This window comes from Notechis scutatus, chromosome 1, assembly GCF_049901735.1.
Source record: "Notechis scutatus isolate UNSWTSFEM ecotype Mainland chromosome 1, rNotScu1.2, whole genome shotgun sequence".
NCBI classification, from domain to species: Eukaryota; Metazoa; Chordata; class Lepidosauria; order Squamata; family Elapidae; genus Notechis; species Notechis scutatus.
Window position 1 is genome coordinate 225,856,680 of NC_142009.1, and position 12,650 is coordinate 225,869,329.

Consider the following 12,650-nt stretch of genomic DNA (forward strand, 5'->3'; position numbering starts at 1 on the left):
TGACTGAATGGAGGAGAATGAAAGGATTTATATTCCTTGCAGTCATCTGGTCATTAGCATTCTTTCTGAGAGTTGTTGAGGCCACTTGGAGGTTTATCGGTGACCCCAGGGCACAAATAAAGCTCCAGATGACCTCAGTGACAAGGTAGCAAGGTAAGGAAGCAAAATCAAGAGTTTGTTAAGATGGAGCTATCATGGCCAAATTTCTCAACATTCTCTTTAACTTCTGAGCTATTAGCATACGCAGCCCACAGATTTTATTTTTCATTGCTCTGTTATAATAAGAAACTAAGTGGCCAGCTCTTTTTCTTACAAATGAAAAATAAGATTTGGTAGGTTCTGAAAATGATAGTAAAGCTGATGAATTGAAAAAGCAGTAAAAATACAGTTGGAGTCTAATTGTGAGTAGAACTAAGAACTAAGTTATATATCTAGAAGAACAGGTGTTGCTTAAAGATTCCTTTATTTACCACTTCTTCCTTCCTAAGGTTGCTTTTCCCATATTTTCCTCATGCTTATCATCAACAGTACCTGCTGGCTATAACAAAATGAAGGAAAGGCTGTGATATTATATACACATGAACCATTGTCCTTGTTTGTGTGCATATCTGAATTTCTTGGAACAGCTTAAGATGATATTGGAATGAATGTCTGTTTGTACGTACCACTGAATTAATTGTGTCTTGTGAGAAAAACCATGTTTGAAAAGGATGCAGCTATGTATTGTCCTCCCTTCTGTTGACTTTCTGGCCATGCAAGGGATTTCCCCTTTCCAGAAAACTCAACCCAGCCTTACCCCCAATAATTTGATATATCACCACTGAACTGATTTACAGATATTGCTTCAAGCTTGGATACTAACTGGATGCATCACATTTACCAAATAAGATTGAGAGATGGATTCTCCCTGGATTAATCATAGAACGATATTGTTCAATGGGAACAAAAACTTGGTTAGGAAGCATAGCCTATCAATATTTAATACAAATTACAGGATGTTAGATGTGGAAGGAATAGACCTTGGAGACTTACATAGCTGGCTAAACTACATGATATAGAAGAAGTCAGATAAGTGTGTCCCTTTTTGTACATACTTATTAGGGCTGTGCGGTATTAGTTAGTCATTTCCAAAAAGATGTGGGTATAGGTACAGGCCTGCAGTTTATTAAATCTACTGCATCTTTTTCTGGAATCACAAAAGTCAGGAAAAGAGAGTTCTTTTAAAGAGTTGCAGACAAGTGCTGAATTCACTTCTTCCTGTGCACCAAATCAGCTTTACATACATAATTGAATCTGAAGCACTGCAAAATTTTAATATTTTAATGACTTCAAAGCTGCGGAAAAACAAACTCTCATAGAACTAAGATTTCAGTTTAGGCTAATGTGTTCAGGTAAGATATAGTCACAGCTGTTTTTCTTCTCAACGAAATGACAATTTCCTTGCCCTTTTTCTCTTCCACCTCGGTAATTTGAACTCAGATGTCATTGCAAGCCCTGATCCTCACGATCACAGTTCATTGTTCCTATAAGTATCTAATTCTTTTTGCTCACTTCCCTTGATTTCTGCAGGATCTCCTCCCTTAGCAAACGTTATCTTATCTTACTTTCCAACCACAGCAGCCTCCCCCATGGTGGATATCGAAGGGATGATGCCAACAGCAACAGCAAAACCAGCACAGATATTCTCCAACGCCCAGTAACCCCCCGAGCAGGGCAATGTCCAGTCCAGCCACCTGAAACCAGCCATGGTACCACACCACCTGTGGTTCCTCGCAGAAAACTCTTGATGCCCAATGAGTTCCAAGACACGGCATCTGAGGAATTTGATGAGAAGTTGAAGCACCCTAAATCATCTGGCTACTCTCAGGTTGGCACAGGAGAGTCACGGCCCCAGACACCACTGAGTGAGGCTTCCAGCCGTGTGTCCATCCTTCGCCCATCCCCCAAACTGCCAAGATCAGGCTCCAAAATTGTTGACAAGCTCAAATTTTTTGAAGAGCGGAGGAAAAGCCTGGAGCAGAATGATAATCCTTTTGTAGGCCACACATGGCAACCCTTACGCAAGTCACGTTCTTTTGACCAGGCTGGTTTTGATGATGCCAGTCCCTTCCTCTCAGCTGGCTCTCATGAAGACCTTCAAGAGGATATTCGTTCAGAATTTGGAGATGTATTTTCTCGGCGTCATATCTTCCATCAGAAAGCAGCCTCTTTGGATGAGCGTGGCCGCTTCTCCAGTCATGTGCATGACCTGGAACAAAGGTTCACTGAAGAATTGGGGCGCATCAAACGCACTGTGTCTCAACAGCAGCTGCGGCGATCCCAAGAATTGTTCAAGTCACCCACTGCAATTGAGTCATCTGTCCCCAAGGTTCCACCACCACGGAAACTTAAACCGATGAAAGTTTTCTCAGCTACAGAAAATGCACATGGTGTACAGCAACTGGTTCTGTCCAGTGTGGGATTAGTGGGACCCAGGGATGAACCCAAAAAACCCCAAAAGTTTCTGTCAAGGAATGCAGCCATGACTGAGGAGATGGGAGAACGGAACAGAGGTCAAAAGGAACCCGAACTGAATGGTCAAGATCTGCGGCACAAGGTGGAGCAATGTCCGCTCTCCCATGCTGTTCCAGGGGGGCAGAAAAACTTGCTGCAGGTGTCAGCTTTAAATAGCCAGGATGGCATGGATAAAGGCCCTCTGAATGCAGCAAAAGTCAGCTATGAATCAAAGGGTCTAAATGAAGCCTCACATGGCCGGAAATGGGAATTGGGACAGGATGGACATTCTCTATCCTGGACCAAGACAGAAACTGGCCCAGATAGAAGCAAGCCAGGGATCCATGGTACAAGTAGAGAATTCGACAGAAAGATTGGGAAAGTGTTAGAAAAAAAGGACAATACATTGCAACCTCCAGAAGGGAAGAGTGCACGAAGCAGAGGCAAAGGCCGACGGTCCCGACAAATGTCACCAGAACCAGGTAGGGCATGAGAGTACGTTTTGTGGATCTATTGGGAAAGAAACTGACAAAGCCAGGCAGAAATGCTTTCCTTATCTTCCCACACAACATGAAGAGGCCCTTGGTGTCATCGCATCCTAGGTTCCTAGGATGCACTTGTGAAAAGAATTAGTAAATGCTGAGGTCACACTTGTGCTCATCTCTTCCCTCCCTCATTTTTTTCACTTTCCCATCTGTCCACCTTTTTGGGTTCTCTATATAGATTTTAACTCTTAAACAATGTTCCCTTGTTTTTAGCTGCCTGTGTGAAGCATGAGTCCAATTGCACTTCAGCTTATTTGTTTTAAAAAGAGAGTTTTGCTGCCAAGGCTCTTGATTTTCTTGTGTGAGTGAAGGTGAAAACGTTTGTGTCCTGCTAGGTTCTTTTAGTTATTCGCTGTTATTGCTAATTATAATTCAGATTTAGGAATATAGTAGAAATTGTTGAACGCTGCTCCAAATGGTAAGAGGACTAAAGAGCTCTGAATCAGAATACAACTCATCAATTGTGTGGAGGGCTAGAAACAAAAGCAGGAGGGGAAAAAAGGACTGTAAAGCAGGGGTCCCCACTACTGGACTGTGACCTATTTGGAATTGGGTAGTTGACCTGCTCAACTTGCACGAGTGCTGGGCTGGTGGGCACTTGCACACATGTGCGCCGGCCTACCACTCACACAAGGACTGTGCATATGCATGCCAGCCCACCACTCAGGCAGCCCGGTTCCCCTCTCTCCCCCACAGCTGGGCCAACAAGCCACAAAGGCTGGGGACCACTGCTGTGCAGTATAAAATTGGTTGCCACTGTGAAGCAATATCCAAGCATGTTGTCCAAATTAGGCGAATTGGCTTCAAGAAATGCGGTAACAATATTATAAATCAGTAATTCTATATTTCTAGACTGAATGATTTTCTTTGCCTTCCACTCTATTTTATACACTAATATATATTACTGAAAATGATTCGTATGCCTTTCCGCCTAATTAAAAAGTGATATGTAACTTAGAATGTGATAAGCCAGCTTTATTGCTTTTGGGGACTTAGTGGTTACAGCAGGGTAACCATCAAGAATTATGATTCAAAAACTGGAGACATACTGAAGGAGATTAAGGGCTTTGAGCATCTATGCCAGCCAAAATAAGGATTCCCTCAGGATATTATTTTGGAAGCAGTCCCTTATCTTCCTTATTGTGAAAAGATGCTATGGTTTAATACATTCCTCATGCAAGCAGAGTGCAAAATCTGTCTGCAGACTCTTAACCTTGCTAATCTTCTAGTAACTACTGTTTCTCCATCATCTTGTGCAGAATCTTCTGATGATTCCTACACCTCAGCGGGTGAAGATCCCCTGGAGGCTCCCATCTTTGAAATCCCAATCCATGATGCAGTCGTCATAGCTGGGACTGAGGTGCTGTTCAAATGCATTGTCACAGGCAACCCTTCTCCACAAGGTAAATGCATAGGGTACCACACAGAGCAAATTATGAATCTGTGGAGGTTGAAGGACTATCTATTCCTAGCTCTCTGATTACCTTGTGTTGTCTATTTCCACCATTGTCTATTTCCACACGTATAAGAAACTATTAATTCAGTCATTATTTTTATATACATAATATTGTCCAATTTGCATTGATAAAGGTCCTGCTTAGGAACACGGCTCAAGGTGATCTCACCAAGTTTTTCAGTTTTCTGATTTTATTTTTATTTTACTTTTCTGAGCTACTTCCAAGGTACATCCCATACTGCTTCACCTTACATATGGAAAATAGACTTTGTCTGTTGGGTTTCACTCTTAGCTTTTCCTCAAAATGAAAATGTATTACAATTATTATTTCAAAAGAGCACTATCCTTATAAAAAGTAATCTGCTGAGAGAAGTGCATACCCAAACCTGTGGCAAGGGTTACTTATCTGTCAGCAATTAGCTGCTGTTGTTGATATATATTAAAATTAAACTCAGCAGTGAATCACATGTGTTGAGGTGAGGAACATAATCAACTTATGAAAAATGGATTAAAAACATGATTTATATTCTGTGCACCCCTACTTTACGTTTTGATCATTCCTACTTTTCCACTTGCCTCAGTCAAGTTCAGCTTTCCACAGTCCTCCACAAAGTCTACATGTTGCCCTCAACAAAAATTATATGTTCTGTTGACACCACCTTCATGAAGACATGGAAATGTTCTAGCAAAAAGACAGAAGATAAACACATATCGACTGTCTCTTGATGAAATGCAGAGAAAGCAGAATGATGTGCAATTTCATAATCAACAATTCCTTAGGCCAGTGGTCTCCAACCTTGGAAACTTTTGAGACTTGTGGACTTCAACTCCCAGAATTCTCCAGCCAACAAAGCTGGCTGAGGAATTCTGGGAATTGAAGTCCACAAGTCTTAAAAGTTGCCAAGATTGGAGACCACTGCCTTAGGCAATTAAAACTGTTTGACAAATGCAGACTAATTCTTAGATTACACTTATACCACATCTCCATCCACTATGGGTCTTTTCTACAGTGTCTTGGCGAAAAGATGGCATCCCCTTTCGGAGCAGCAATGCTCGTCCCATCAAAGCGGAAGGCGAACGCCACACTCTGCTGGTTAGGAGTGCCCGCATGGTTGATGCCGGCCTCTATACTGTCTGTGCAAACAACGAGGTGGCTGAGACCTGCTGCAGCGCCATCTTAACCGTGCGGCCAGGTAAGGGCAAAGAGGGGGGGAAGGTGGCAGAGCAACCAGACTGCCCCGGAGGCTGCAGCCAGGCTGGTGCCTTAAGGCCAGAGGAGTTAAGAGGTTCATATTCCCACATCAGCATGTGAGAAGCAGCGTCAGGCTTGTTTTCTCAGTGTCCTGGATGGGGAGCGCTTAGGCCAGCATTTCTGTTCCTGCTGAATAACGAGGCATGAGGCTGCCTTTACCCTACAAGGCTCGGTTTAGGCCAGGCTGTCTGACGAACAGCCAGCAGGCTCTGAAGAGGGAAGGAAGAGACGACCGGCTCCAACAGAGCAGAGGTGGCGGGATCGGGAAGGGCGGGGATCGCTGCCTCTTGGCCTGACGTCTTTATCGCTCCTGGCCCGCCAATTCTACAGTTCGGGGCGGAGAGTTGCGGTTTCTGGGCACGTGCGAGTAAACTTTGTGAAAGGATGCAATTCAGCCCCTCCATGGATTGGTCTGAAATGTGAGCAAGGGGACCGGCGGGGCTGGGCTGGTTGTCTGAAGATCGGACGCCGCCCTCGGCTTAGGAGCGAAGGGAAGGAGTTGCGCGCTGGCTGCTGGCCCGGCTCTGGCGCCTCTCCTCCACCCCGTTAGCCGGATTCATTTCTCTCCTCGTGGCGGAGATCGCCTATAAAGAAAACCGGGGCTTCAGCTCGTAACGGGGATTCAGTTCAAAGCGAGCGCACAACCGGCGATGTCTGCGAGAGGTCCGCTTGCTGCCGGCACTTGCGGCGCAGGAGGGACGCGCCGTCTCTTTCCGATGCTCTTGCAGCAGCGCAATCCTGTGCTCGTTTGCACAAAAGTAAAGCCCGCTGGGTTAAATGGCGTTTAACTTCAGGTATGTTTGCATAGCGTTGCAGTCGTGAGCTTAATTTGGAGTTGGGATTTATTCACTGAAAGTGGATTTAGGAAATCGCGGGAAGCACCGAAGGAAAGTCTGTTTTGTTTTCAGTACACCTTTGTATTCATCTGGACTAAGGGGAAGGAATGTGTAGTAGCTAAACGCATATCCAAAAAGCAAAAAACCACCGCAATGAATTTCCAAAGCCTTCAATAATAAGGCAGTATATATAGAACACAACATAGTTACAGTAGGCTATAGGGCTTTGATGCAATATACCTTAGTATATTGTTGTTTAAACATGGCTGTCATGTTAAGCCAAGATATCCTTTCTGTGGGCAAGGCATATTAGATGAAATGGTTTCTTTTTTTAAAAATCTCAGGTGTAGGGTTTAGTATGCTTTGTGAACTGATTATCTTCACTTGCTGCTGGGGTACATCAAACTGTGAGAGATTTGCAGTCCGATCTTTTTTACTTGTGATGAGTTGGGGAGGAAGGAAATTACAGCACAGCTTCTCCAAGTTGCAAGGGGGTAATCCTCTGAGGAAAATACTCAGATTTCTACTCAGTTTTAATGAAGAGTTGAGAAGAAGTCATATAGTCTTTGGATCTTAGGTAGAATCAGTATATTGTTCCTCCCTGTTCCTCTATCCCTATAAATAATATTTTTTAAAATAATTCCCTATTGTTTTTATAGGGCAGCTTTGGATAGTATTGCCATGAAATATCACAATACTCTGCTTTCTCCTGATATGATGCTCCCAACTATATCTGTTATGCTGGATTCTCCCATCAAGTTCTTGATCAGAACTATCCCCCTCTGCTCTACCAGTGCAGTACAAGCTTTCATTGTCCAAACTACCCTGTTTCTCCAACAATACGGCCTCCCCCAATAGGAAGTCCCAGCATGTTTTATAGGCATGAAATGAAATTAAGCCCCTCTCCACAAATTAAGGCCTATATTAAAACAAAATGGGGGGGAAATGGCGGGGGGGCTTGCTGTTAGGAAGTACTTTTGTTGCACACCCGGATATTGTGCTGCCTGCGTTGACCCTGATACAAAGTGCCCCACCAACACCGAGGTCAACATCCAAGCCGTCGCCGCCCGCCCTAAGATGCAAGGGGAATTAAGTCACCCCCGAAAAGACAGCCCACCCATTTTTTCAGGGCTCAAAAAAAAATAAGACCCAGCCTTATTATATGAGAAACACGGTATTAATGTCACCTTGGTCCTTTTCAGGGACAGCATGCCAAAAAATGCTGCTGCCAATATGAACAGATAATGTTAGTATCCAAGATTGGAGTGCCCTATTCTTGGCTGATATCTTTTTCTTTGCTGATATGGTTTGGCTGTAATTCCTTCTGCCACCCAGCCATGAATAATGAAACCCTCTGAAAGCGTTGGCTGTAGTATCTTTTGAAATATTTTACCAGAAGGTGTTGTTGACAGCGCTTACGTTGTTCCTTGCACAGTGAAGGCCTTACCGCAAATAGGTTCTTTAATTCAGAGGATTACATAATTTTATGCATTTGTTCCAAAGGTCCGCTGCTTTATGCCAAATCGTAATTTGATCATATTAGATTTTGTTGATTAATTCATGCAGGTAGCTCTTGAAAGAATGACATTTTCACATGATGTTTTAGCCACATCAGATTTACATTAGAAGTTGTTTCTGATTTTATACCCATGCATAAGGACTGACATCAACAAGGCCTGAACTATGGCTAGATAAGGAACTGTTGTGGATGTTGCCCTTCTGGGTTGAGAAAATAATAGCTAAAATACAATAAAAAAGGCAGGGTTTTATGATTTAAATCTTCTGATGCCTCTCTCCAGACATATGCATATATTTCATTCCTATACTTTACATAAGCCGATATCTTGTTTATTTTGTATGCAGTAAAAAATAAAACTGGTTTGGTGTTATGATTAAGGTGCTGGCCTAGAAACCAGGGGACAGTGAGTTCTAATCCTGCCTTAGGCCTGAAAGCCATCTGGGTGACCTTGGGCCTGTCCCTCTCTTTCAGCCCAACATTTTATAATATTGTGGAAATAGCAGGAGGATAAGTATTAGATATGTTTGCTGCCATGAGTTATTCATAAAAACTAACAAAGGCGAGATAAAAAGATCTTTAAAAAAACTACTTATTGCCATGTCCTTGAAGTTGGCTGCAATTGGTTACTGAATGTGAGTCAACTCTGCTGGTGTGAAATCTGAAGTGATGTGTAAAAATGGACAATAGTATTGTGCACTTCCCTGAATACATTGCTTGAGGGAATTTAGGACATTGGTATTTCTCCCAATACTTGGTAGTCCTCATAGCTGCTGACTAAATTAGGTCTGATTGAGGAACCTTGACTTGTTGAGGAGATTTCCTGATTGTTAACTAGCACTCTGACCTTTCAGTAATTGGATGAGAGTCTGAATTTATTTACAAAAAAAAATGATAAATTTGAAGCGATGTGGATGAAATCCGCATAAGGTCTTCATCACTCCAGACAAAGGGCTTACTAGGAAATGTTAGAATAATCACTTAAGGATCTACATGGATAAAATGACATGTTTAAATGTACTGCCATATTCTAGCAAAAAACCCTACCTGTTTGTGAAATGCTGGTATAATTAGGAGAGACTGTTTAGCATTAGCTTTTCCTCTGAAATATATTTTTTGTACATACATGGGTAGGATTACTGTTCTAGTGGGGTAGCATTTCAACATGTGAGCATCTCAACTATGAAGTATCCAGATTTTGGGAGGATTGCATATCGTATAACATTTCTGATTTTGTTGTTCTGCTTCACGTCAACCATTAGATTTCTTTTACTAGAAATGAAAATAGTCTTGTTAAGGTATTGTTTTTTGTGGTAGTACCAATACAATGGCCTGTGGGGATGCTTGAAGGTGGGCATTTTTCTTACAGCATACCTAACTGCATCCTAAAACCCAGTGGAATAGAAGAAAAGGAAATATTGCCATTGGGCTTGAATAGAGGCAGAAAACTGGCGTCTAATATCCTGGAAAAGGGATAAAGTAAAAGCAACAAAGCCAATCTAGCTTAGGCTCTTCAGGCCAATGTTTGTGTTAAGAGGGATTGTTATATTATACTGTGGCTGCCTTCCTGACTTTCTCTCCATCACCATTCTCTGGTAATAGTCAAGTAGGGAAATTAACATGGGAAGAGTTAAAAATATAATTGTGTCTCACACAGTAAAATAGGGAATTATGGAGGACACATAATTTTACTTTTTATATGATAAGACATTGTGTGAGATCTGAGCAGATTATGCCTTAATTTTCTTATGTTTGAAGAAAAATACATTTTTGAAGAACCTGATCCTGTGTGACTATGGGCTTTCCTCACTTGCACTGAATAATGGCATAAATATTACATATCAACATATTTTTTTCCTTGCCATGCCCCCTTGATACGCTCTTGAAATCCACAGGTTTATGAATGAGGTGGGTTTTAAGTGGTCCTTAGCTGTATTGAAGCTCAATAGCGCTTCCCTCCTTATTCCAGCACTGCCTTAGAAACTATGCAAAATCCTTTATTCATGGAGAGAAGTTGGGTGATCGCAGTGCCTTGAGACAGAAGTAGTAGTGGCAAGATACAGATTAGCAAAAGGTGCAGCAAATTTCATTCCGGTATAATTTTCTGCCAAACTGGGGAGCATTAACTCAGGAAAGGTATTGTTATCATTGTGAAGGGTAGTAATTTAAGAAAGAGGAAGAAGTTTGCCCTTTTTGATTAATTTTTGAAGATGTTATAAGCAAGTAATCATCCTTGATATGATGAATTCCTGTTGCTATGTGGGAACTTATTACTCTAGTTACTTCAAAAAGAGTCCAGGCAGACAAATAGTCCCTCATTCGTTTTGTCCATGTTTTCAAGTTTTAGTAATATAATTCTTTAAAATATAATTTTTCATTGGCCAAGTGTGATTGGACACATAAGTAATTTGCCTCTGGTGCATAAACTCGCAGTATACATACAAGCAACCATTGGTATGTCATGATCATAATCATAAAATACAATCCTCATAAATCCCAAGATACAGTTAAATTAAGTCATAAAATAAGGCAGACAGATACCTTAATTCTCAGAACTGTGGGATGGTGGTGGTGGGGATAATACTGTGGGATGTCATTTAAGAAGTTGGATTTTGCTTGTTATACGTGGCTGACTCAGTTGCCTGCTGTTAGCTTGGCTCTGTTTTCTCCTTTCTCCCACTTTGCTGGGCTCTGCCCAATCTGTACTGTTACGTTCTTCTGGTTGTCCAGCTCCCGCAGAGATCCACAGTCGATTGATGCCCCGCCGTGAGGTCAGCAGCCCTGTCACCTCAGATGAAGAGTACCTGAGCCCTTTGGAAGAGTTCCCTGAGTCGGTCACCCCTCAGCATCATCCTGTTATGAGAGTGCAACCCTGCTCCGAGACTGGCCCGACCGCAGCACACACAGACATTAACTTCAAGGCTGCACCATGTTTTGAGGTGAGGCGAGAGAATGACATGAGAGCAAAGAAAAGAAGCTGGCAGCTTTGACCTATCTGGATAGGTAGGTCCAAGGGTGTAAGCAATACACCTCTGGAATGTGAGCAGAGTAGATCTAGGTTTTTTTGCTGCATGTGGCAAGGAACAAGCTGTAGCCTCTTATATTCCTGAAGAAAGACAGAAGGGAGTAAGTTTTTGAAGTCCCCTTGTCAATTGTCATGATCCTGGCTGATCTTTTTTGTAGATAGCACTAAGTGACCAGACGGTACTGGAAGGACAAGATGTGGTCCTGCGTATTCGGGTGCAAGGAGAGCCCAAACCCATTGTCCATTGGTAAGTGGGTTATATGTTTCAATATGATTTTAAAAGTATTCCTACCTTGTCTTCCAGACACTATTCTTAATGGTTAAGATGGCAGCGATGGGAGTTGCACCAATCTTGCAAAATAACAACTACCTTCAGGCATTTAGCCAAGCAAGCCTTTATACATTTTCCCCCCTCCCATCCTATCCATCGGTGTTCCACAAGTAATCAACCGTTATATAATGTGTCAGTTGACATGATATTTTAAAAGGTTTGTAGAATTGCATTATTGGTTTTTCATTTCCAGAAGGCACTAAATCAAAATGGGAAAGTTTAATTTATATCTGCATGGTGGAAATGCAAAAGGGAGAAAGATTTAGAACAGGTATAATGTCTGAGAAAGTGTAACCATGGATCCCTGTTGCTAGTAAAATTCAGCAATGGTGCTAAAATGCCACAAAAAAGACATTTTAGCATTCAAATTTGTTGCATTTCCACTGCGAGCAACAGCAGAAATGCAGGTATCTGATCTGTTTTATTCCCACTTCACCCTACCAAAGAAGCCACCAATTTTTCCATCGTTGCTTAAAATGGAAGCATAATGAAGTCCGTTTCTTTTGGTCTGTGTTTGTGAGATGCAGTAGGTGGATGGAAAGGGTGTGAATGTTTTGTGCTCCTGGAAATACGTGAAATTGGACTGCTATCAGATGGGGCACAAATGGTACCCTATCCCTGTTTTAAAAATATTGGTCTCAGATCTGAGGTGTATTAAGTTGGCTAGAAGAAATGGAAAGAAATGAATGTCTATCCTCCTGGCTTGGACTGCCCTGAATCAAGTATAAGAAAAAAATGTAACAGAACAGGGGTAATGGCAGAACTACAATATGCAGTATTTTTCTGGGGCATGCAGTGGTAGAGAAACAAGGGTACAAATTATCTATGGAAGATGGGTGAAATGTTTAGCAATGAAGACTTTCAGACTTTCTGTTCTGAACTGTAGGTTGAAGAACAGGCATCCAGTAAAATATGGACGGCGCATTTCTGCTGTGGAAGAAGAGGACGGATCATTCTGCCTCTATATCCGCATGGTGGAATGCACAGATGCTGGCTATTATGCCTGCAAGGCCATAAATGAATATGGCACCAGACAATGTGAAGCCAAACTTGATATACAAGGTATTTTTGGGCGTTCCAGCGCATGAGAATTACAATAATGCTTTGCCAGTCATGTGATGATCTAAGAGATCCCACCTGCATGTTTGCTTCTTCCTTCCACTCGTCAACCATCCTGCTCCCCTGATGTGGACATG

At 42.2% G+C, this 12,650-nt stretch overlaps 1 protein-coding gene across 5 annotated transcripts in view; it reads left to right on the forward strand.

Moving 5' to 3' along the window:
• The window catches only part of SPEG (striated muscle enriched protein kinase), a 138,936-nt gene that overhangs the window by 71,398 nt on the left and 54,888 nt on the right, over positions 1 to 12,650 (forward strand). For all 5 annotated transcript variants that reach the window (XM_026665563.2, XM_087950517.1, XM_087950528.1 and 2 more), the window contains 6 exons: positions 1,618 to 2,975; positions 4,298 to 4,441; positions 5,505 to 5,687; positions 10,829 to 11,037; positions 11,282 to 11,370; positions 12,341 to 12,516. In XM_026665563.2, the coding sequence (XP_026521348.2) occupies positions 1,618 to 2,975; positions 4,298 to 4,441; positions 5,505 to 5,687; positions 10,829 to 11,037; positions 11,282 to 11,370; positions 12,341 to 12,516 (2,159 nt within the window). The remainder of the gene's footprint in view (positions 1 to 1,617; positions 2,976 to 4,297; positions 4,442 to 5,504; positions 5,688 to 10,828; positions 11,038 to 11,281; positions 11,371 to 12,340; positions 12,517 to 12,650) is intronic.